Raw genomic sequence first — 24,612 nt, forward strand, 5'->3', positions numbered from 1 at the left:
AAAAGATTAATTTTAGACTAACAGTATCCATTTAATCAGTCACTTTTGTTCTACTTATCTTAAAATTTATAATACATCTAAATCCCAAAACACTCATACATTGCAAACACGGCAAGAAAATACAAAACTAAGTGCATAAATCTAGAGTTTATAAGTTAATGAATAATTTTTAATTGGAATTATCACAGATTCTTTAGAGATCTTTAAATCTTATGTGTTAGGTGATTAGTTATACAAAACTTAGAAAATAAAATATTCATAATTTTATAGTGTATCTACTATGGTGCTCTGTTCTTATTATGGACATTTGGATAATGTTACAATTTTGATTAAAGCTGTTTTTTTTATAAAATTAAATTATAAACAATCTGGAATACAATATGTATAATCTTAACAGTTTGAAATTAGAAGTGAAAATATTTTAGAATACGTAATATGAGGTACCAATTAAAGAATTTGTATGACATTATTAGGTGCTGGAGTTTTATATGAATATAAAGATAAAGAAAATTAAAAATCGTAAAATGAGAATAGAAGTCCGTAATGATGTAAGTTTCAAAAAATTCTCCATTATGTTTACCTATATTACATTAAAACTAGGTATTTTGAACACATTTCTAGGAAGGTACTTGTTACAAATAAACTACACTTACTAAATCTGGTAGGCAAACAATTTAAATTTTTTCTTTTAACCTAAAAAGTTATACGATAATATTTGAATAAATATTTGTTTGTTCAAAGTTTGAAACATTGACCCAGGGAACACTGGGTCGCTGCACCAAATGCAAAAGTTATTGGTTGCATGTTGTTTACTTCACTTGTTTTTATCTTCTGTCGATTAATTTATGTATAGACTGCAACGTATGCATATCGATCACGTTCAAGCGACGGCAAGTCAGTGTTGAGGGTTCTACCCCAAGTCAGCAGGGGCGACACTGTTCCCAGTATGGGCGCAGCGCGAGCGGCATTTTTTATGAGCTCCTAAAATCGAAAAAATACATAGTTTATTATTTTACAAATAAACTTGAAGCAATCATGTTTGAATACACAGAGTCAGACAGTGTAGAGGTCATGGTAGTTTAATTAATTGCTCGCAGATTTGATAGGAACCTGATAATAATTCATTAATTGCGTCTGCAATGTGACTGGTAGGTAACATTAAAATTAATTAGTACCTATTAAACAAATATATAAATACTAATGTTTTAGTTTTACTTACTTTGTTACGACTTTAGTAACAAGCTATGATAAGTATCGACTTGTATTTGTAAATATTGTTATAAAGTCATGCTTTTATGATTATTGAATAATGAAAACGGCAAGCTTCACCAATGATGCATGCATATTATGATTAAAAGCAAACAATTATAACCCGGTTTTCTCAGTGCCATAAACCTGTTATTAAGGTTAATTATAAAAAGGTTTAATATACCTACCTATGGTATTTCAAAAGAACCATCTATTTGTTTATACTTGGCTTTTGTAAGGCCAAACACTAGTATTTTTTTTACTTGAAATATTAGAGTAGGTATTGGTTGTAGCATATATTTTTAATAGCGCCTGGTTTCGTTCCTGCTGATGTATAGTGGCACAGTTATGCATTAGCGTTGCTATTTACTTTTTCTAGGCGACTGATTTAATTTTTTGGAATACCCTCGTATCGTATTACGTTGCGGTGCACCTTAGGGGGTAGTTGTGTCGCGACACACTGGGTTTGCTGTATATAAGGCTCAGGACGTGTGTTGCGGGCCCTTTTTTGCTCTTTTCTTTTTTTGGGTTAGATTCTCTCGCCGTCTTAAGAGCTGAGTGCAATTTATTGTGGGTGAGTCATTGTAGTTCTTATAGGTTTAAGCTTTGCTTTAGTGTAAGGTGATTTTGTGTGTTTTGAAAAAAAAAAATTAAGATTCTGTAGGATTTTTTTTTACTCTCTCTTTTGTGTCTCGTGTTAGGAGTTGTGGGTGACTCTCTAACCCAGCAGCAATTTTTTTAACACGTAGCATGGTAAGTGTCTAGTTGGGTTCTTTATTTTATTTTTTATTTTTAACAGATTTTACTCGCGACACTGTACGCTTGAATTTAATTACTTTAGTCTTTATTACAATTTTACTTCAAAATATGATTCTTAAGTAATAAAGCTATTTTTGATCTGCGTATAGAGACTACACCATTTTAAGTTAGAACTCTATGATCATAATATGTGTAGTTATCTTCATGCATTTTATTAGTAGCGAAACAGACATGTAGACGGAGAAAAAGTGTAAAATTTGTTGTTTTGGCTTCTATTGATATCTTAAATATCCATAAGTACATGAATATACACTAAGCTACTCTTATAAAAATACAACCGTGTGGGTATAAGTGATGTTCCCTGCTGAAAGTTCCAGATAGATCCCAATAAAAAACGATGATTGATGGGATTTATGATGGGGATATTGTAAACTATTGTGTGTTTGAAACAGGAATTCCAAATACTTTATTCAAATTTGATACGTTAAAATACTATTTTTATCTGGGCATTTTTCGATCCAGATAGATCTATCAGGATCCCTAATGGAACTTAAAATTTTATATCGGAGCTTTGCCACAGGGTTATTCTCTTTAGTATTTTAATGTAATATAAATTGAAAATTTAGCCCCACATATAAAACCTTACCTTAATAGTTCAAAATTGCAGTGGTGGCAAAACAGAAATCCGATTAGTCATTTAATTGTTAATCATTATGACAAATCAATAATGTATAATTAATTATTTATGATGAATTAGGTTTTTTAACTAAAGTATGATACAGCAGGAAATATCCTACTCAATATCTTGAACAGCCCGACTGGGGATGTACCTTACTGAAGATCGCAGCTATTATCCACTGCTGTCAAGCAGTGTTGTGATTAGTAAGATGATCACAAATCCTTGGGGGTAGAGTTACATGCTTGCGATGCTTCTGGTGTTGCAGGCGTCTATAAGCTACGGTAATCGCTTACCAGCAGGTGAACCGTACGCTTGTTTGACGACTTATTTTGTATAAGAAATGGATATCTCTCTTAAAGACCTAAAGTGCTGTAACTCAATTTGAACATAAAAAGTACTTGCATGTTCATTATACCTAATACATAAAATATATGGTGTTCGACTCCTAACTGCGTTCCTCCATATGGGGAGTTATGTAGATGTAATAGATCACGTGCTATGTGAAAAAATCCTAACCTCTTTAAAATTCAGTGGCGTAGCGTTGTGGGGGCAGGGGCGGCCCTCCCCGGGTAGCAATTTTTAGGGGGCAGCAAAGTTTAAAAATACTTAAATAATAAAGATATTTTGTAAATATTGGAACAATGTTATATTATTTTTATCGCAACTACAAACTCGGACCAATCGGTCCAGGTGCACGGAATTATAATTTAGTTATTTTGTGGCGCAGTCGGAGAATCCCTTTTCTTTGAATGATATTTTGTAGCGACTGGTAACGTCTTTACTTCTGTACATTCACTGTTTATAACTAATAATCAGGATGGCTTCTATTACATACAGGATGTAAGGGATAGTTATCCTTTAATTGAAACCATTTATTCGGGGCATTATTCTGAGTATCAGACGACAAGATTTTTTTATCGCAAAACCATAGAGACAAAGATCTGGGGGTTTTTTATACCTTTCCCGTGAGTGAAAAATCGCTCTTATTCATCCAGAATCGTATTCTGTGGTTGATAACTAGCCCCGCAAATATCGTTGTTGACTTTGGAACCACGTAAAAAAGCGACTAGACAATTTTTTACAATAAACCTACCCAAAAGATTGAAAAATTTCGAAATTTTCTGACAAGAAATTCCATTATTTCTAAACTCAGTGACGACCACGACCATCGGTCCTGCGACACAGATGGCCAGCCCACTGCCACTTCAACTTGCTAATTCTGTGGGCTATGTCGGTTACTTTCGTTCTATCGCGGATAGTCTCATTTTTAATCCTATATTTGAGAGAGACCCCAAACATAGCCCGTTCCATTGCACGTTGAGCGACTTTAAACTTGTGGACCAGTCCCTTCGTCAGTGTACACGTCTCGGCTCCGTATGTTAACACAGGCAGGACGCATTGCTCGAAGACTTTTGTCTTCAAGCATTCATATATTAAGTTGAATATAGTCTATTTCACGTACGGGGAAGTTTCTTTGAGGTATAGGGAAGTACGCGATTCTTTGAAAAAGTTCGACAATTTACAGAAAATTTTATTGATGGATCGTCAGTGGTCCATTTTACATCGTCTCGTATCTTAATTATGTTACGCTTTCTAAATTGTGATTTATGTGCAAATAAGTACGGGTAAGTTAAGATCAAGGGCCGTCGAATGATCTAAGCTCAAAAGTTGACCGCTTTTCGGCATAATTTCGTTACAAAAAAAAAACTTACTTAACTAACTCCTGTTGCTTAAACTTTAATTTATTAAAATAAAATAAAAAACCGCCGATGTGCGAGTTTTATACTCGCGTACCTGGGGTTTCGTCTATCTAGTCAACAAGTTCAAAAGCGTGTTAAATATAAATAAAGCTCCTAAAAATATGTGTGATAGATCATTCGATTCGGAATGACGTCTAGAAAAATGTTTTTTAAGGGTTTATTAGCACAGAAAAAATTGCGATTGTGATTAACAAAATAAGATAAAAAAGGTATTTAGTTTTTCATTAATATTTTCGAAATTATAATATTTAAGGAATTTTGAAAAAAGATCCTGAAAGAGGAGGAAATTTCCAATAAAAAATTTCGCCTCCCGGTACTCTACCTCTGTTATGATTTTTTATAACGCTGAAAATAGTGCTCCGCGAGATCGTTAAAGCATAGGCGCGACGTCTAAAAAGACGGTATATCAGCACAAATATTTTTTGACGTAACAAAGTCTAATAAACCAATGAAAGCCGGCGGCATGTACTAAAAGGGTGACTCATTTTAGCGTTACGCTCATTGTAGCGTTACGCTCATTGTACGCCTGCGCCCCATCTCTGTTCCACTCGATTGGCCTATGTGTCCGAGGAGATGTTTTGCTATGACGTTGACACGTCAAACTATCGTCCGTATAACAACTTTGCAGACAAGCAATTTTTTTATAAAATTTTTCATAAATTATGGTGTAATCTAGACACAATTGAAAAAACCTCGGTGAAAAAAAAAATTGTCGATTTTTCAAAAAGTTGACCCATCACTAAGTATATATTATAAAACAAAGTCGCTTCGGGCTGTCTGTATGCTTAGGTCTTTAAAACTACGCAACGGATTTTGACGCGGTTTTTTTTTTAGTAAATAAAGTGATTTTAAAGGAAGGTTTATACATATGTATAATACATGCATAATATGGTAGAGGAACACTGATAGTTTTAGAGGTTTCTAATGTGATGTCGTAAATAAACACATTTTTTTGCGCATACATTGCAAATATTTATTGGAACGAAATTCCTTACGGCAGGCTTGACATTTGGCTGGGCGACCGAACTGAAAAATAAATAAATGTGATACTAAAACCGTAAGAAAAATATATAACGGAAGTGACGTAATGTCAGTCACACGACTGTATAATATGACATTTGTAAAACTAAAATATTACTAGTAAACTTTTTTAAAATTATTTATGTAATTTTATACTGTCTACAAAAATAAAGACATGTTTTTTTATTTAACTTAATAGTTTGAATTATTATTATTTTCTTTGATTTATTTTATTTTACGGTATTTGTTATTTTCTAAAATACTGAATTTCCTGAATACTTTTATGTACTTAATTAAAAACCAATCACAAAATTAAAAAAAAAATCAAGAACTAGGATATATAATTATATATAAAATTCAACATTCTTTTTTCAAATTGTATTGCTTCTATACTATCCGAAGGAACTTTGTTCCTACCTGGTGTCCCATGACACCACATAATTTTTTATTTATTTAGTATTAGCATTGCACCCGTGCAAAGCAAAATAATGATGACTGTTTTTGTCGAAAATTTCTCTATAATAATGTATGTAATGTATAGTATACATTAAATTGAAATACCTAAATAAGAGGGCGGCAAAATTTTGCTTCCGCCCCGGGCGGCTGACAACCACGCTACGCCACTGTTAATATACGACCTACTCTGGCAACGAGACCTAAAAAACTTCGATAAAGTGAAATATTAATACTAATTGCCGCCTACAACTAAAGAACCGCATACTAAAACGAATTCTTTTTTTATAGGATGTTTTTGACGTGACAACGTCTAATGAATCGATGAACGCCGGCTGCATGCACGAAAAAGATTGAACCATAGTCCCACTACGCTCATTGTCCCGTTACGCTCAACGCTCCCGCTACGTGAATACTTGAGAGGGAGGGAGAGGAAGGTCTTAGAAAATAATATGGGTGGTCACCAAGGAGGTTGGAGGGGGGTTAAAAATTGTAAAACGGGTCACGTAATATGGGTACATTTATAGTGCTTACGCGCTCATGGAAGGAATCATGCGGAACTAGTGTTATTAAAGTAGTTCGTCTTTTTAAACAAAGTCAAATTTAAACTTTGAACGTGATCTATTGCACTAACTACCTATGTAAAGTAACGCAATTAGGATTCGAACACCTTAGGGATGTTATGGATATGAACTTTCGGAAAAGGATAATGGTATTTGAATAATATTATCACATTGGTACCGGTAACAGTTACGGATATTAAATTATTTCGGTTTATCCGTTATTTTCGGTTACGGATATTAAACTTTAAAGGTATTTACTTTTACTACATTTACTTTTATACAATACTTACGTATTTACACTTTACCTTTACTACAAAGGTAAAGTGTAAATACGTAAGGATTTAAATTTGTTTTTTTCATTTGGTACTATATGTAAATTCATCGGACCCGGCAAACGTTGTGCAAGGAAAACAGCTACTAAATTTGATAGCTTACATACCGATAGTAGCGCCACCTGCCGAGTCCAATTGAGTTAAAAACTACCCTATTTCCCAAGTTGGACCAAATTACAGATGCTTACAAACTTTGATATAAATTGGTTCATCAATTTCGGAGTTTATCGCCCACATACATCGTGACACGAACTTTATATATATACATAATAGTTAGTTTTAATATGAGTATTTTAATTAAGACTGTGATGACAATTTGGCCGACGAGTTATGATTCAGAAATAGAACAAGTGACGCGCACTTGTTTGTTGGTTTGACCTGATAAAGACACAAACATTATTTAGAATCTTCCCCTATTTGAAAATATCCGACCTTTATTTGGATTCAGTTATACTTACGGCTAGTGTTTCTTTTTTTTTTAATTTGGACAACTGATAGTTTCGGTTACGGTTACCAAATTCCGTAATATCCTTAACATATAGGAACTGCCAAGTAGGTATGCTTGACTGAAATCTTTAAATTCTGTTAATACCAGTTCTCGCGTTATAAAAAAGCGACACTAATTCCCACGCGATAGTTTTCACATCAAATTATAAGAGATTTATGTTTTGTTTTATGTATGCCTATTACACAACTGCAAAGATTACAGCCCTGTGACACATGGATAGATGTGTTTCATAGATAACTTCTATGCAAGAAAGTCTATAAGGTCCTTATTGTTTAATTAATTAAAATGAAAAATACATTGTGATATATAAATGCTAAATATGTAAATTGTATGCCAAGAAAGTGGCAAACAAGCGTACGGTTCACCTGATGGTACGAGTAAGTGTTAGCCTATGGATATCTGCAACATCAGCAGCATCAAAAGTGCGTTGTCAACCCTATCCCGCTGTCACATAGAAAATCCCCTGGAGTTTTGGCTATTTTACTACAGGAACGCAACACTTCTTGAGAGCAGTAACCATTTTACTGAGACCACCACACTTGGTGCACCTGGTATTTGAGCAAGATATTTTCTGCTGTGCTCTACCTCAGTAACACTTAACATTGTCTTACGCATTCATTTTAAAAAGATTTCTTCTTAGAGAATCATTTTTATCTTTTATATAGGAGAATCTTAGAGAATTATTTTTATCTTTTGTATAGGAGAAGGATCAGTGCTTAATCTACCACGCTCAATGCCGGTTGGCGGATATTTTTTTTTTTTTAGTTGTGTAATCGACTATTGCCAACACTGTCAAAGGCCCTGCAGGCCTAGCATGCACGCCACGACAAAATTTTGTCGACCCCTTTTCTCGTATTATCTCTCTATGTCTACAGTAGCTAACATGCGTGCACGCGATACTCTTCTCGTTACGTCAAGAAGAGATAATCATTAAATTTTAGTGATCTGTGATATTTATCTCTACGGAAGCTAACATGACATCGTAATTTTGTCGAATTTTGTCGTTTTAGGAAGAGAAACTTCTCGTCTTCAATATTATCGACGAGAAAGACGATAAATAAAAAATAAATAAAACCGGGTGCCTATTTTTTGTATACCATGGCGTTTCCCTATTATAATTATATAATTTCGGTATACGAAGAGCGGGAAATGCGAAAAGTCGAGTGAAGTGTGCCATATAATGACACAAAAAACGTATTTGAGCCCTGTTGCTTCTTATTCTAAATAATAATAATAATAATAATACTTTATTTTAGACCAAAGTATAAGTCCATATTGGGTTAGTACAACAAGACAAGACAACATTCAGAATAAAAAACAAAACAAAATTATATTAAAAAAATCAATAACTAAAAATAAAATTAAATAGAATAAAAGTAAAATCAATAATCAAAAAAAAAAAATTCAAAATTCAAAAAATTTTAAAAATTAAAAAAAAAAAAAACAAACAAACAATGCGTGATAGAATTACAATTATCTAATGTGCGACAAGATATAAAGCACAACACGAGCATATTGTTTTACATATATAATTAAATTCATTTACTTACGCCGTTTTATTTTCCATATTAGAGTTTTTTAAATTAGATATACACTTTTTATCTTAGCCAAAAGGCCGAGAACATTTTTAAATAAAACATGTGTCACTCGTTTGAAATTGGTCAATAACCTTGTAAATTCAACTTTACGACATAAGAAATAAGAATGATATTCAGTTGTGATTATGGTTGATAATGTTTCTCTACTCGACAAGGCGAAGTCTTCGGAAGAGAATTTTGTCTCTCGTAGTGCGCATGTTAGGGTAATCGAGAAAATACTCGATGTAGACATTATCTTTCTCTCTCGTCAAGAGATATCTCGTTGTATGCATGCTAGGCCGGCTGAATGTGGTCAGTTAATCGTTTGATAATTTGTTAGGCGAAACAATTAGTAATCATGCATAAAGCGTTAATATGAGTGTTAGTAGCCACTTTCATGTTCTCTTTTGTTTCTGATTTTTTAAACATTTTTATTATATCTACTAATATCTTAGATAGCATAAATACCATTTTGATTTATAGTTTACATCTATCTTGTAAAATCGTCTATCTTGTAAAATTTAACCAGGATTATCGAAAAGTATTATTACCAATATATATTTTTGTAAAATCGAATTTATGTATTAATTTTTAAAAGATAAATAATTAGTAATTTACATGATTCGCTTATTATTAAAATTTTTATATTTATTGGTTTCATATTGATTTTCCTCCTCTTGGGGAAAGAGGATTATTTCCAGCAGTGGGATATTACAGGCTGAAGCGTATCCTCCTCTTCGTCATATATTTATTGGATTAAAAAAATAAAACATTTCAACACAAACATAAAATAACTTCCTACACGGGATAAAGAGAACAAGAAAACGGCGAAGGTGAGACACACCAGGTTACCCATGAGTGAGGATCGTCGTCGGCCCGAGCGCCTCTTGCGCCGGCACCAACAACGGCGTCCCCGCACCCTCGCGCGCCCGTACCCGCCACTGCGGCCGCGGCCCACCTCGCGTCGAGAGCTCCCCGTCTCCCCGCTGGCCCACTCCTTGCCTACCAAGGCTGGTGAAGCGCCCGCTCCCGTCTCCGTCTCCGCCGATCGGTCCGCGATCATGTGCGCCTCCATTGAGTCCAGCGACGAGTCAGATCTGTCGAAAGTGTATAAAATTACAACCTTGACTAGGCGCCTCGCACGGTTTTAACTCTGTTTATAAAGGATTTGTCAAGGTAAAAAAATATAAGTTTTTGTAGCCCTATCTTGATAGACCCTGTTAGGCTACTTGAAGATCTAAAGACTTTAACAGCATAGTATTTTTATAATATTGATAGATCCTGTGATTAGTACGTAAAAAATAAATGATCAAAATCTTATGCTCCTTAATTTTAGGGTACCTAAAGATAATACGTTGTGCACGCGGCGTTTCTAGTGTGAGTAAATTTTGCACACTTGTTTTTGATGTTTCGCAAACAGATTTTGATAAAAGAAATGATATTACTTTGATATGCTTTATAATTTTCTTGTTGTATTTTTTAGGGTTCCGTACCTCAAAAGAAGAAAACGGAACCCTTATAGGATCACTTTGCTGTCCGTCTGTCTGTCAAGACCCCTTTTTCTCAGAAACGCGTGGAGGTATGAAGCTGAAATTCATATCAAATACTCAAGTCCCTTGTACTTGTAACTGTGAAAAAATCAAACTTCTAAGCCAGCGCAATCAAAATATACAGCCGTTTATGTTGCAAAATTTCAACACTCGCAAGGGAATCAAAAACCTATAGTGTACTTTCCCATGAACTCAGAATCTTGAAATTTGGTACATAGTAACATATATTGCCATAAGATAGCACAGATAAAGGAAAAATTGTGAAAAGCATAAATTTTTAGTTATATCATATAATAAAAGTATTTTTAATAATTTTGTTTGTGCGGAACCCTCGGTGTGCGAGTCACACTCGCACTTAGGCGGTTTTTTTTTTGTAGATCTTAATACTTTAAAAGGGCACATCCCTTTTTATATTTTATATTTTAAATTCATTGTCAGTTAAGTTTATCATTTTCTATTTCTCTTGTAAAGAAACTACTTGTCTTCATCATAGACAATAAGGCGTTATGTCGCCTCAAATTAATATTATAAGTATACCTTTATATACAAGATAATTTAAATAACAAATAAAGTAATATTTTATTGTGACTTACTTAACACTAATAGCACAATAAGAAGTTAGCTGTTCAAATGTGCAGCCGAAAACACAACACTCATCTGCGATTCCGGTGCGTCTTCTCCGCCGCACTACCGCAGCCGGTTGCTCTACAACTGCAAAAATAGTTTGCGGTTAACCGATTGACCATTTTTTAAATCTATTTATTTTTAATAAAATGACGTAGACGTTTCAGGGGCAAGGAACATGATTAGCTAATAGGTTGTTGAGGATTCAGGATAGCGTGCCGATTATTTATTAGTACAAAATTTTATCTTCAAAATTCATCTTGTGATCGGTCACTTTCAACATTGTAAGTAATCTTCAAGTTTCGAAAGAAATTAATTAAAAAAAAAAAACGGATATTCGCGAATCGGCAATGATCAACGTTACAATTTGAGATTTTACCATTTTGTTTAATTGGAGGAGAGGCACTTGCAAAGCGGCGTAGCTTTGACTGATTGTTTCATTCAATTTAATTTTTATTTATTTACTAGCTGTTCCCACAACTTCGTCCGCGCGGAATTTAACAAAAAAGTTATTGGGCAGTTCGCAGAGTTATAAAATGTATAAATTTCTAAGATAAAGGCTAAAGTTAAGCAGCCTAAGTTACTCCTTATTAAATCAGCTATCTGTCAATAAAAGTCCCGTCAAAATAAGTCCAGTCGTTTCAGGGTTTAGCCGGAACAAACAGACAGACGGACAAAAATTGTAAACAATGTTATTTTGGTATATGTACCGTGTATACACCCATATGCATTTAGTAAAAAGCGGTTGTTATAATGTTACAAACTGACAATCCAATTTTATTTATTTGTATAAATAAGACCGTAAACGTACTACAGTTCAGTTAAAGATACAGTTGTGTAACAATCACGGAATATTACTTAAAAAATCTATTTATTGATTATACGTACCGATAATTATACATTAGCCTATTTTTTATTAGGAAAATTCCGCTCTAGTGCCGTCTATCGCCGTCCTTGGCTCATATGAGAATGTTACTTATCACGAAACCGTTCCGTGGCGGTCTGAGCTGACGTTATGTATATGAATGTGGGGTCATTATTAAATAATAGGGTATGTTGGCAGTTGTTTTTCCTAGGTTTGAAGATAAAAGTATGCATTTATACATTTGTAAAATTAAATTATTAAAATTATAATTGTGTTTGCTCCCAAACAAAAAACCGACTTCAATTACATCGACAAGTAACACAACATAAGTAGACAAAAAATATTATAGATTACTCAAAAACTAGTCATCAGATCTCGCTCAAATTTAAATGGAACCACAAGACAAGCAACCGCTTTCGATTAAAACAAGAATTATCAAAATTATTTATAAAGAATAAACTGCTTTCCTAGTTCATATAGCTCACTACGTTATAGTAGATGTGGCCAAGTAACATCGTTTGATCGATATGCACTGAAGTAGTTCTTCCTAATTCAGATTGATGGCGTTGGACATCTGACATTGCGACAAAGTAGTCACCGTACACGTCATCAAAGATTACTTAAAAAGCACTCATTATATCTTCATTATATCTCAATGAGACCACATGACAAGTAGTATCTTTTGATTTATAAAGGAAACATTAGTCGGTGCACTTAGTAAAAGTTATGACGTATAATAAAAAAAAAACAGTCAAGTAAATACACGTTATCAAAGATGGCTGAAAAAATATTAATCAGATCTCGATCAAATTTAAATGAGACTACATGACAAGCATTAGCTTTCGATTAAAGTAAGAATCATCAAAATCGATAAACCCAATAAAAATATATACATTATATTTTGTTGTGTAAAGTATATTGAAATTTTCAGAATATTATCTATACATGCAGGGATAATCTCATTAAATTTTGGAAATTAAGCTTTGTTATATAAACTCCCAGGTAGACATCAAAGTTGCATGGTGTCTGTTGCTTATTTTGTATTACTTGAATAAATGAAATTTGTTTTTACCATATTACAAGTACCAAAAGAAATAATAAAAGAAATTGAAATAATAAATGTGATATTTGTGTTTTGATAAATACATTACATACCGTGCAGTTAAAATCGTTATGTTTGCGATAATATTGTACAATCAAGCGATGTGACTATTTTTATAGCGGTAAAATGTTATTACTGTTGTTAGGCGGATATTATTGATATGGTTCAACTAGTTTGTTTTCTTAGAACTTCATAAACCATTTATTTTTGTTAAAAACAATACGATAATGTTTTAGATAGATATGATAGCCTGAACAAAAGCTATCTCTATAAAGTCAACTTTAAATGTTTTCTATTTTAATTTCATATATTTAATTTCAGCAAAATATGATATAAAATATCAGAATCGGCATAGATGCATCGGGACCATTCCACGCGAATAATTATGATTTGTACCAAAACTATCGTAAATATTTAGTTCTTAAAGTTGTGAATTGTACAAATATGTAATGCTTAATAAAAGAAGTACGATTAAAAAAAATCAGCATGTATTTATTTTTGAAATGTAATATTATTCTAATTTTATAAAATTAAATGTTTGGTATGAAACAAACTAAATATAACAAAATGCATATTACCGAGCTCAAAGGAAAAAATATATTTTTCTTTATTTCAGTCATTTTAAAAAGGTTCAATAAATTATGACAGTATCAAAGAGTTAAAAAACGCCACTGTTTACCTGTAGGTACATCCCATGGAGGACTATTGTACTCGTGGCAGACCCTACTCATGATGTCTCCCAGCGCACGGCCACACAGTTTCACGGAGGTCGAAGCAGCTTCGCATTTCGAATCCCATAGCACTGCTAGTCCGAAAACTGATATTTGCACCAACTTTACCACCAACATATTTGTATCTGTAAACATGTTGGAAAATAGACTTTTGTTGTCTTGTATATATTATATAAACTTGCTATTCACAAAAATAAAATAAATACAATTAACACAAGTCTTATTATCCTGCTCAAAACAAGGAGTAGTCCGACTGGGGACTTTGGAGCACCTCGAACTTACACAAGATCACAACTAAATAATACTGCTTTCAAACAGCGTCGAGTCGGCCTGTGGTAAGCAAGATGACTAGGGGTCCTGGAGGAGGGGGATTAAGGGTAAGGTCAGCAACGCGCTGGCTATGCTTTCGGTGTTGCAGGCGTGTATAAACTACGGTAATCGCTCACCATCAGTTGAGCCATACCCTTGTTTGGCTACCTAGTTATATAAAAAACTAGCTCGAAATGTAATGGTGCCTAAAAAATTATATTAATCGTATATTCAAAATACATTCAATACCAATTGTTATCGTTGTTAAATAGATGTAAACATGAGAATTAGCGTTCTCAAAAATTCGTTCATATTAAAATGACCTGATAAAATATTCGAGCAGCTTAGATTACCGTCAAGAGTCTTTTAAAAAACATAATAATGTTTGTTTTAACTGTAACCCGAGCTACGAATGTGCGTACCTCGAGCAGTTTTAACGCTTTTATACCGAAGGGTAAGTGTAATATGATATGGGTTACGCCCAGATACTTTACTTAGGATAACGGATGTAAAGCGTACATTATACAATTTTCATTTCCTAAGTGAATCTATCATTTTGCTAATACTAGTATAATGCACTTTTCTTACAGTAAAATTAATGACTTCAGAATTCTTTTTGTTTATTATATGAATTGCATAAAAGTACAATCTATTCTATTATAATAATAGCAGTAATTCGTAAAGAGCATAATACACATGAAAGTTAAGATATATTTTTTTATTTAATACTTTGTAGCATAATTTTAAAATTAAATATAAGAATTATCTTTTATTTATTGTATTTATACAATTTATAAAGTTAACAAAGTGCAGAGGCCTTATATTATAATATCAAATTGATACGTTAAAGTTATTGAATTAAAAATAATAGATCATCATCATCATCATCATCATCATCATCATCTTCATTTCAGCCTATCGAAATTCACTGCTGGACATAGGCCTCCACAAGTTTGCTTCAAAGATGGCTTGAACTCATATGTGTTGCCCATAGTCAACACGCTGGACAGGCGGGTTGGTGACCGCAGAGCTGGCTTTTTCGCATCGAAGGCCATGCTGCCCATCTTCGGCCTGTATATTTCAAAGCCAGCAGTTGGATGGTTATCCCGCCATCAGTCGGCTTTTTAAGTTCCAAGGTAGTAGTGTAACTGTGTTATACCTTAGTCGCCTCGTAAGGGATAACACAGTTAACCACACAGCATAAAAAAAATAGATACATAATACTAAACATATATTTATATATATATTTGTTTAGATAATATATTTCTATTCATTTATATCTATATTGAACTGTATGTTCGCCATAATAACTTAATGTGTCATTTCAATTCACATGACCAAGTTTCTACTTGTCAGTACTCAGAAACTATTATTTTTATATACTACTCGTACTTAGCTGACCTAGCGAACTTATCGCCTTATTTTTTTTTCTTAAATATAATAATTACATATATCAAAATAAAATATAGTCCATCTTACAAGTTGGGTCAAACGGCACACGGTGTGCAAATGTGATTAAAATCAGTTAAGTACTTTAGGAGTCCATCGCGGACAAACAACGTGACAATAATTTATATATGTATAAGATGCAAGAAGCTGTAGGTATGTTAGGTACATATATTGTAAAGAATATTATGAAAACGCCCTGAAAATTAAAATTGAAGAAAGTTATATAATCATTTTTATTATATTTACAGTAATCATTACTAAATCCATCACATCACTACACAATAAATAATGTCAAATGCCACAGTATGTAAGTTTATGTATGTAAACATATGATCACGAAGTATTTTTTTTTGTTATCGTAGAAGAATACATAATTATGAAGTCAAAAAAATTTACAGGAATTTTTTTTTTGCAATTTTGTCTAAAATAGTAATAAATAATTGTATTTACTCGCTTCATCCTGTAATAAAATAAAATAAATAAATAAGATCATCAGATCTCGATCAAATTTAAATGGGAGTTAAACATCAACTTTCGATTATAATTGTGTTTGCTAGCAAACGAACAAAACCGACTTCAATTACATCGACAAGTAATCCAACGTAAGTAGACGAAAAAAAAAATAACAAACGCACTACAACAAAAAATACAACAACACACACAATAAATCAAAATCAAAAAATCTGACACCAAAAAAATATCGATTATGTATGTAATCAATTAGCAGACAAAACTTTAGCGAGTCATGTAAAAAGACAAATAAATGTGTTAACCTTCATCATTCATAAAAATGCAAATCAGCTTCTTCCTTTCTTTAAGTGCCATTCTAAAAATAGTGTGGGGTGGGTGCAGTATCGAATCGTAACGTCATCATCGTTTTTTACACATTTTTTTTACTTTATACTTTCTTCAAATTAATATATTATGGGTAATAAAAAACAAATTGTGTTTCAAAAGACAAGAGAAAGGGGTATATTTGTAATCTTTTTGTTTTAAACATTGTACAAGTATATGATTTCTAGAACCCATCACTAAGTAGGTATGAGGAAGGTAAATTTCATTGTTCAAGTACTTAGTTATTATTAGTTCTGATCAATTTATCTCCCCCAAGAATACTCGATGCATTAAGGCAATCATTGAGAACATAGTTTAAAAATAGCTTCAATGACACAATTTTACAGTAGGTCAGTATTATTAAAACATTTATATAATCGCATTATAAAAAACTATGTGATATGTACGAATGTAGATAGATTTAACACTGAGTGTTTTACAATCAATTAATTCATTATGTAACTAAAGATAAGCATGAATTGACATAAATATTATTATATAAATTGAGTTGGGTTAGTTGTAAATATACTTGCGGATATGTATTTCAAAGTCATTTAAAACAAATTATTAAAATACATGTGCTTATTTTGATAGAATGTAGAAGTCGTTCCTATTAACACTCCTCACGGTGTGTTGCGATTGTGCTGTGAAAAGTTGTTAGCAACCAGCGACGAGCGTGCATACTGAGTACGTGTCGGATGCAGTCAATCGGTCACACGTAAGATGCGTGTCTGCGTGCATTGGGTGTCTCTATTTCGCCGCACCGCGCCTTGCGTTGACCTCTTTCACAGGGCTTAACAAACTACTATCTTTTAATTATATTATAGCTTTCAAATTGTATACACAATATATTGTAGTTAGCAAATAAGTGTAAATATTATAAAAATAATTACTATATAAAAATATAAAAAAGCAATATGTAGAAGTCTTGATCAGTGGACTCGCGTCGACTTTTAGAAATTTTAAGACTAGTTATTAAGGCTTCTAGATTCTAAAGTTGCGGTGAAGTACCGATGCATGTTAAAAAAATAGAAATAATAATATATGGAATAACAAAAGCACGGGCATAATAAGCCTGTGGATATATCACATAATTATAAAAAAAAAAAATGTATACACAAATGTATTAAAGAAAAGAGAATGTGGTGAATGAACAGATGTAAGTTAAGAAAAAAAAATGTAGTGTTATATATGATATTTCAATGATTTTTTAATGTACAGAGATTATTTGATGAGGATAAAGTAGTTAATTGGTAACCCTGGAGTCCAACATAGACTGACCAATGCTCGCTCCGGTGCTCGTGCACTCCATTGAATAATCTTGATCTGCAGCTTTACCATCGCTTTGGTCAATAAAACTCGACACGATACGTATGTAATAAACACATGGGAAGACTGTCTATTTCATCAATGTGTTACTTACTTAAGATTTGTTTAATATTATAGCTATATATGAGTGTGATGCGGTAAGTGATAGGAAAACTTTCTTAGAATGATTCAATTCAACAAAGAATAAAAAATGTAAGGTTTCGTTTTGCCGATACTCATATTTTTATCTGCTGTATATAAATGCTTAGCAACAAGACGCGGTAGTGCGAATTACCAGACGATAGGTAATTCAAGAGTTGCGGGGTCAAGTGTATCGTCGGCTCTCCCAATTGACGTTTCGCGCCGTCGGCGTCGTCGGTCAGTGCCTTCGGTACACACGCCGATACTCTAGCACCGAATACGTAGACTTATTTTTATACTATTACGAGACCATAGTTTCTTTTTTTTTTTCTCCTTTTTTTAAGGAGTTTTAGCCCAAAAAATTAATGAGGTCGTCGTCGCATACCAATGTTTACAATATTGTACAATAAATAGTTTAGCCAGTTCTGAGAGAGGACACGCCAAAATTGAATTACAACCTCCAAGTTCTGATACGAGACGATATATAATACTACTCGATATGATGTTTTTATTTTGTCTTTCATCGATATGTCTAGAAATAATGTTAAGGTTAGACCACAGGGTTAATCAGTAGATAATAACTAGAACGATATCAAAATCTGTATTCGGATATTATATTTAAATGTCTAACGGTTAGACGATTAATCTAACCATATTCGGGAGAAGGATTAGAGCATAGTCCATTATACTTAATATAAGATATTCAAAGCTTCGCCTCGATGTTTTCTCGCCCACCGAGAACAAGCTGAATCTAAAAAAACGAATACCTACTCGAAATTTAGCACGTTAAGGAGATTTTAATAATAATGATTATCGGTAGTTACGTTTTTTTTTTAACTTTTCTATTTTCATACAATATAATTTATTGCACACCACTTAGAAACGATTTACATTAAACAGTCGTTTACATACAGTTTGGAATATACAAAAGTGGTCTTATCCCTAAGTAGTAATCTCTTCCAGACAACTTTTAGATAGAGAAAAACATGCATAGAGAATATATACATGCATAGTACACATGCTAACTAGCTGCGCCCGCGACGAATTAAAAAAAATATTGTTCGGTTCGCGGAGTTAGAAAATATTTAGGTAAATTTCTAAAATAAAAGTAGCCTAAATTACTCCTTATTACATCAGATACCTGCCAGTGAAAAAGGAATTGTGCTTTTTTTGTAGTTGAGTAGTTTAGTATAGTTTAGTAGTTTAGTATAGTTTAGCATTTTATTTATAGTTCTATCTGTTTCTTAGCTTCTATTTTAATTTCATCGTGTTAAATTAAAAAAAAAATATGAATTAATTTACCAAATAAAAAAAGCTTTATGTGAACATTTTTAAGATAATTTATTTAAGTAAATTTGGAAAAATTTGCTAGTTTTCTTAATTATAATTAATTTGTATGTGTGTATGTGAACTATCAAAATGACAATTAGTGCCCATCTGTGGATCCCATGACAGGAATTTCAGTGCCTGTTTGTAATATTAATAGCCGCGTTTTACAAAATGCATATGAATGTATACACGGTACCTATACCTAAAAAACATTTTTTTCTCATTTTGTCTGTCTATCTGTTTGTTCCGGCTAATCTCTGAAACGGCTTGACCGATTTTGACGGGACTTTTACTAGCAGATAGCTGATGTAATAAAGAGTAACTAAGCTACTTTTATTTTAGAAATTTATTTATTTTGTAGCTCTCCAAACTGAACAATATTTTTTTAAATTCCATGCGGACGAAGTCGCGGACACAACTACTTTTAAAATAAAATTTAATTGATCATGTATCTCGTCAGCATGTTGATGTGAGTAGCGTTTTGGAGTTGTTCGACTGCAATAATTTAATGACTACGTATCGTGATTACTGGAATTTGTCTGCGAGGCAAGGTCGCAGGTAGCAGAACGCCCGTTCGATGAACGCCTCCGACCTCAATTTAATATTTGACCTTATAGGGTTCACACACACTTCGTTTTTCACGTTGTTAATGAAACCGATCAACAATATCTTATATAAATGTTGTTTACAAGTAAATTCATTGTGTTATTTTAATCATAAACTGAAAAACTTGTAAAAAATACAGATATAGCTGACAAAAAAAAACAGTTTAAAATATTGAAATGGCACAATAATTTTCGTTATTGAATGAATGTGTTCAGTACTTTGTGAAGTTTTGCTTATTGATACCAATATATTATAATATAAAAATAACAAATGATAAGAATACAATTTACTTACAACGGTGGTAGAGTCAACATCCATACATGGTAAATCCTTATACGCAAGATTTTAATATGTGGACACTAGCAAGCAATATTAAAGTGTCTAATTACGGTAGTAATAACACCGTCTCCGTCACTAGGTTTCTTAATTTAATTTTTTTTCACAATGATTTTTTATAAAAACTGTATAATTTAAACTGAGAACTTTTTAACTTAACGATATAATAATTTAAGATATATTCAGCATCATCGCTGCGATATCTAATGCATACTATGCCAGGGTATCAGCGTTCATGTTAAACATATTGTACAATTTTTAAGCTATTTATTTAATTATTAAGCTATCTAGTTTTTTGTTCACAAACGATCATGCGACGAGATTTTTCTTTGACAATATCTTTGGTGTGCTTATTTTTAAAATAACCTAAGTAGTACAAACAACACCGAATGCATTCTAAGGTCACGATTTTAATTCTGGTATGACAGCTGCTGTATGCGCTGTGTGGCTACGGCACTAAAGAATTTAGCCACCCCCTCTCTTCCCGTGGGTGTCGTAAGAGGCGACTAAGGGATAACAAGGTTCCACAACCACCTTGAAACTTTGAAGCCGACCGATGGCGGGATAACCATCCAACTGCTGGCTTTGAAATACACAGGCCGAAGACGGGCAGCAGCGTCTTCGGTGCGACAAAGCCAGTACTGCGGTCACCAACCCGCCTGCCCAGCGTGGTGACTATGGGCAAAACACATGAGTTCACGTTATTTTTGGCGTGAACTTGTGGAGGCCTATGTCCAGCAGTGGACTGTATAGGCTGTAATGATGATGTAATGATGACAGCTGCAAGTACCTACCTTTGAAAATAGATTTTGACTTATCTACCAAGAAGCTCAAGAAGCTATTATGTACGTTTTGTTAGAAATGTTAAAAAGCATGACGACTATTAATATTAAGTGGTTGGAAAGCTAGACTAGTAAGGTAGTAAACAAGTATATTCATCGTATGCAGTTGTGAAATGAACTAGCTGTGTTGCTGCTACTACGGTTGTGTAAAAACTATCTATTCGCGTTTTGCGCTGCCGCTGTCTGTACTTACCTATAATAAAACTGTAAAATATTCAATTTTGTTTATTGCAGCTGTATTAAATATATTTTGAATGGCACTTTATCCTCATTTGGGATAATGGTTCACAGTGTGGACTTAGTTGTTTTCGTTAACGTGTAGTCAGATTTCTGAACACATTTCAAGGTCTATTTTGTTAGTTAAAATTTTACGGATTTAGTATACTTAAAATAACTTGAAACCTGGAATGTACAGAAACCTTTGTAAGTTAACCTTGTTTCAGACCAGAGTTCAAACTTTGTATGATCCAAAGTTATCGCGAATGAAGTCACGGGTATGGTTAGTCAAAAATATAATTTTATGCACAATCAGATTAAAGTGAAACGAAAAATCAAACTTTTTGCACAAGATAATGAAAATTATCTTTATGAAGTCGAAAACTTGGGGTTTAGGTTTGGCATTTAGCCTGTAACATCCCATTTCTGGGCATAGGTCTCTTTCTCCATGCTCCAAGAATTGGCGCTTAATCCACCACGCTCCTCCACTGCGGGTTGGCGGATATGTTCCCTATTATGAGTAACGATCGCTATCAGGTATTTATGATAACAACAGGGACCGACGGCTTAACATGCTCTGCGAGGCACAGTGGGGAGACCCACAAGAACAGATATCTAAACCGGAAATAAATATTTGTACAAATCAAATATCAATCCTTAGCGCTTAGTTTTAGGCGACTACTAGCACCACTACACCAGAGCGGCTGTTATCATAACTTACGATTATATTATTCTTTTTTTTTCTTCGACTTCTACTATATTTATGGCATAGGTATTTTTATTTGCAATTATGAATCTAAAAGTTATATTAATACACTATTGAGGTAAAACAGTTCCTAATATTATACACAGTAGGAATACTGTGAAAGTATATTCATAAGTCACGTGAAGGATAAACTTTATTTTTGAAACCGACCCTTAAAATTGTAACAATTAATATTTTTCTCATCAGTGATGATATATAGCCGAGACGTGGACACTGACGAAGGGACTGGTCCACAAATTTAAAGTCGTTCAACGTGCAATGCAACGGGCTATGCTTGGGGTTTCTTTCAAAGATAGGGTTAGAAATGAGACTATCCGCGAGAGAACGAAAGTAGCCGACATAGCCCACAGAATTAGCAAGTTGAAGTGGCAGTGGGCTGGTCAGCTGTGTCGCAGTACCGATAGCCGTTGGAGTAGACGGGTCCTGGAGTAGAGACCGCGTCTTGGAAAACGCAGTGTGGGACGTCCTCCGGCCCGTTGGACCGACGATCTACGTAAGATTGCCGGTGTAGGCTGGATGAGGATTGCGGAAAACCGGGATGTCTGGCGTGAACTTGGGGAGGCCTATGTCCAGCAGTGATAATATATAACACCAACATCTAGAAAAATATAGATATTGAGAATTGGTTTCAAAAGGCCATTTAAATTATCATTTGACAAATTATAATTATACTGCTTTTTAATGAATAAATTATAATTAAAAGTGAATCTACCGATTCGGAACGAGGATTCTGCAGAGGAGAATCAACAAAAAACTAAGCAATTTCTTTCAAAAAAGCGGTCGATCATTACAAATTTAGTCATATCTTGCATTAAAGATGAGTAACAAACTTAGTAAAGCGACTCAACTTATCCACACTAGCCTTAAGTCAGCAAATACCATTATAGGAAATATCTAAGCAACTTCAGACATTTCATTCCAAGTTAACCTTCACGTTTTGAAGCTTCTCCTATACATTATTCGATAATACAAACTTTACTTTTCTAAAACAATTTGGACGGAAGGAAGATATAGTGTGGGGATCCGCTTACGGTCAGTGTGTTTTACGTCTTACACCCTTAGATTCCCTATATTTCCTACGCGGAGTGCTCGTGGTGAGCGACATGTTGTCGTTGACAACCTTTTGTCTCCGAGTGACTCGATATGTAAAACACTAAAGATAAATCTATGCTTTAAGTCGTCTCACGATATCGCTGTATTTATGTCAGGGACCGTTTTGTCGTTAAATACAAAAAAAAAAAAAACGCTAAGCGCTTAATGTCGTCAATTTACGAGTTTAAAAATTATAGGATCGTATAATGTACATGTTTTGTTAGACAATTATTGTAAAATATATAGAAGTACAATAAACAATTTATTTTTAAAATAACACCTTATCTTATTAATGAGCCTACTTGTAAGCTCGTTGTGTCATTTTTTATTTATAAACAAGTAAAAACTTTTACCTTATATAAATATGTTTTTAGTTTCTATTATATTAAACACTTTTTAAAGTTTTTGTTATAAAACCAAATGTTACAAATATTTATAGTCGTATCTTTATGGGAATATAAATTCACATAGACAATAAACGACTATTATTACAATAGAAAACAATATTTTTATTCTTTAAGTTACTTAAATAAATAAAATAAATTATACAAAGCTCAGCATGTTAATAAATTATATTTATGCGCTTTTGTTAGTACTAGTCATATTCATATTAAAACTTACCTATCAAGAAGTGGAGTTTTGACGATGTATTAACAGTATTAGGCACAGGCGCTGATCGGCGCGCGATATTCGATCGGGTCGCAGTCGTGGCGCACCGCGCACGCTATAGCGTCGTTCAGTTGCGCTGCTCACGCTGTCACCGGCGCCTACGTTGCGCACGCTTATAACTGGTGATGGGCGGCGTACGCGCACCCGCCACGCCCCCCCGTCGCGCCCCGCCTGTAGGTCCTTCGACACGTGAAAAGCTGCTGCACAAAAAATGATGGATATTGCTTTCGGTACTTGTAAAATTGTCTCTACCTCTCAAAATAAATTTATGCTAATACTGGTAGTAAATACTGTGTTATTTCATAATTATGTACCTATTATGATTAACAATTTAGGTATCATTTAACTAACAAACTGTGGTACTAATAAGTTACTATTTAAATTTGACTATTAATGGACCTAGAAAAGTTAAAAGAAGTTCAAGAGAAGTTGCTTAAAGAACCTCACAGATATATTAATTATAAAAAAATAAACAATTAATAACGAAATTAAATGTATCAAGAGATACGTCCTTAAGACAGTGTCAACAAACTTCAATTGTAACGCAAGCATTTGTTTACATTGCTATTTTTAGAAATAAAGTTATGATACATATTAAATTGAGTAAACAGAGAATAAATTGAATTATGACGTTACTACTTTAGCGTTAATTTAAGCGTTAGCGTTTTTTTTTTTTTTTCTAAATGTAGAATACAATTCTTAGCCTCCTGTGATAAGTGATATAAGTCGAGTTTTATGATTTTAACATGGGCATTATTAGAGAAAATGAAGATTTTTTCCAATTCTCATTCTTCTATCTGCTATATTTACGGAAATAATACTTTAACTAAAATCTCGAACAGAAAATATTTGATACGAACGTCCCCAGTTATTATATTAGTCAGAATAATATACAAAAATTGTTGTAAATGTTTTCTCAATAGCCGTCAGTCAGTATTCACTGC

At 33.3% G+C, this 24,612-nt stretch overlaps 1 protein-coding gene across 1 annotated transcript; it reads right to left on the reverse strand.

The window, feature by feature from the left end:
- Positions 1-10: 10 nt before the first annotated feature.
- Positions 11-23,789, reverse strand: LOC123670151. The gene is made up of 5 exons (XM_045603659.1): positions 23,621-23,789; positions 13,720-13,896; positions 11,043-11,160; positions 9,744-9,996; positions 11-981 (listed from the first exon to the last, which is right to left on the reverse strand). The coding sequence occupies exons 2-5, from the start codon at positions 13,886-13,888 to the stop codon at positions 844-846; spliced, it is 678 nt and encodes a 225-aa protein (XP_045459615.1). The 5' UTR covers positions 13,889-13,896; positions 23,621-23,789; the 3' UTR covers positions 11-843.
- Positions 23,790-24,612: the final 823 nt, after the last annotated feature.

Source organism: Melitaea cinxia, chromosome 4 (assembly GCF_905220565.1).
Source record: "Melitaea cinxia chromosome 4, ilMelCinx1.1, whole genome shotgun sequence".
Taxonomy (NCBI): Eukaryota; Metazoa; Arthropoda; class Insecta; order Lepidoptera; family Nymphalidae; genus Melitaea; species Melitaea cinxia.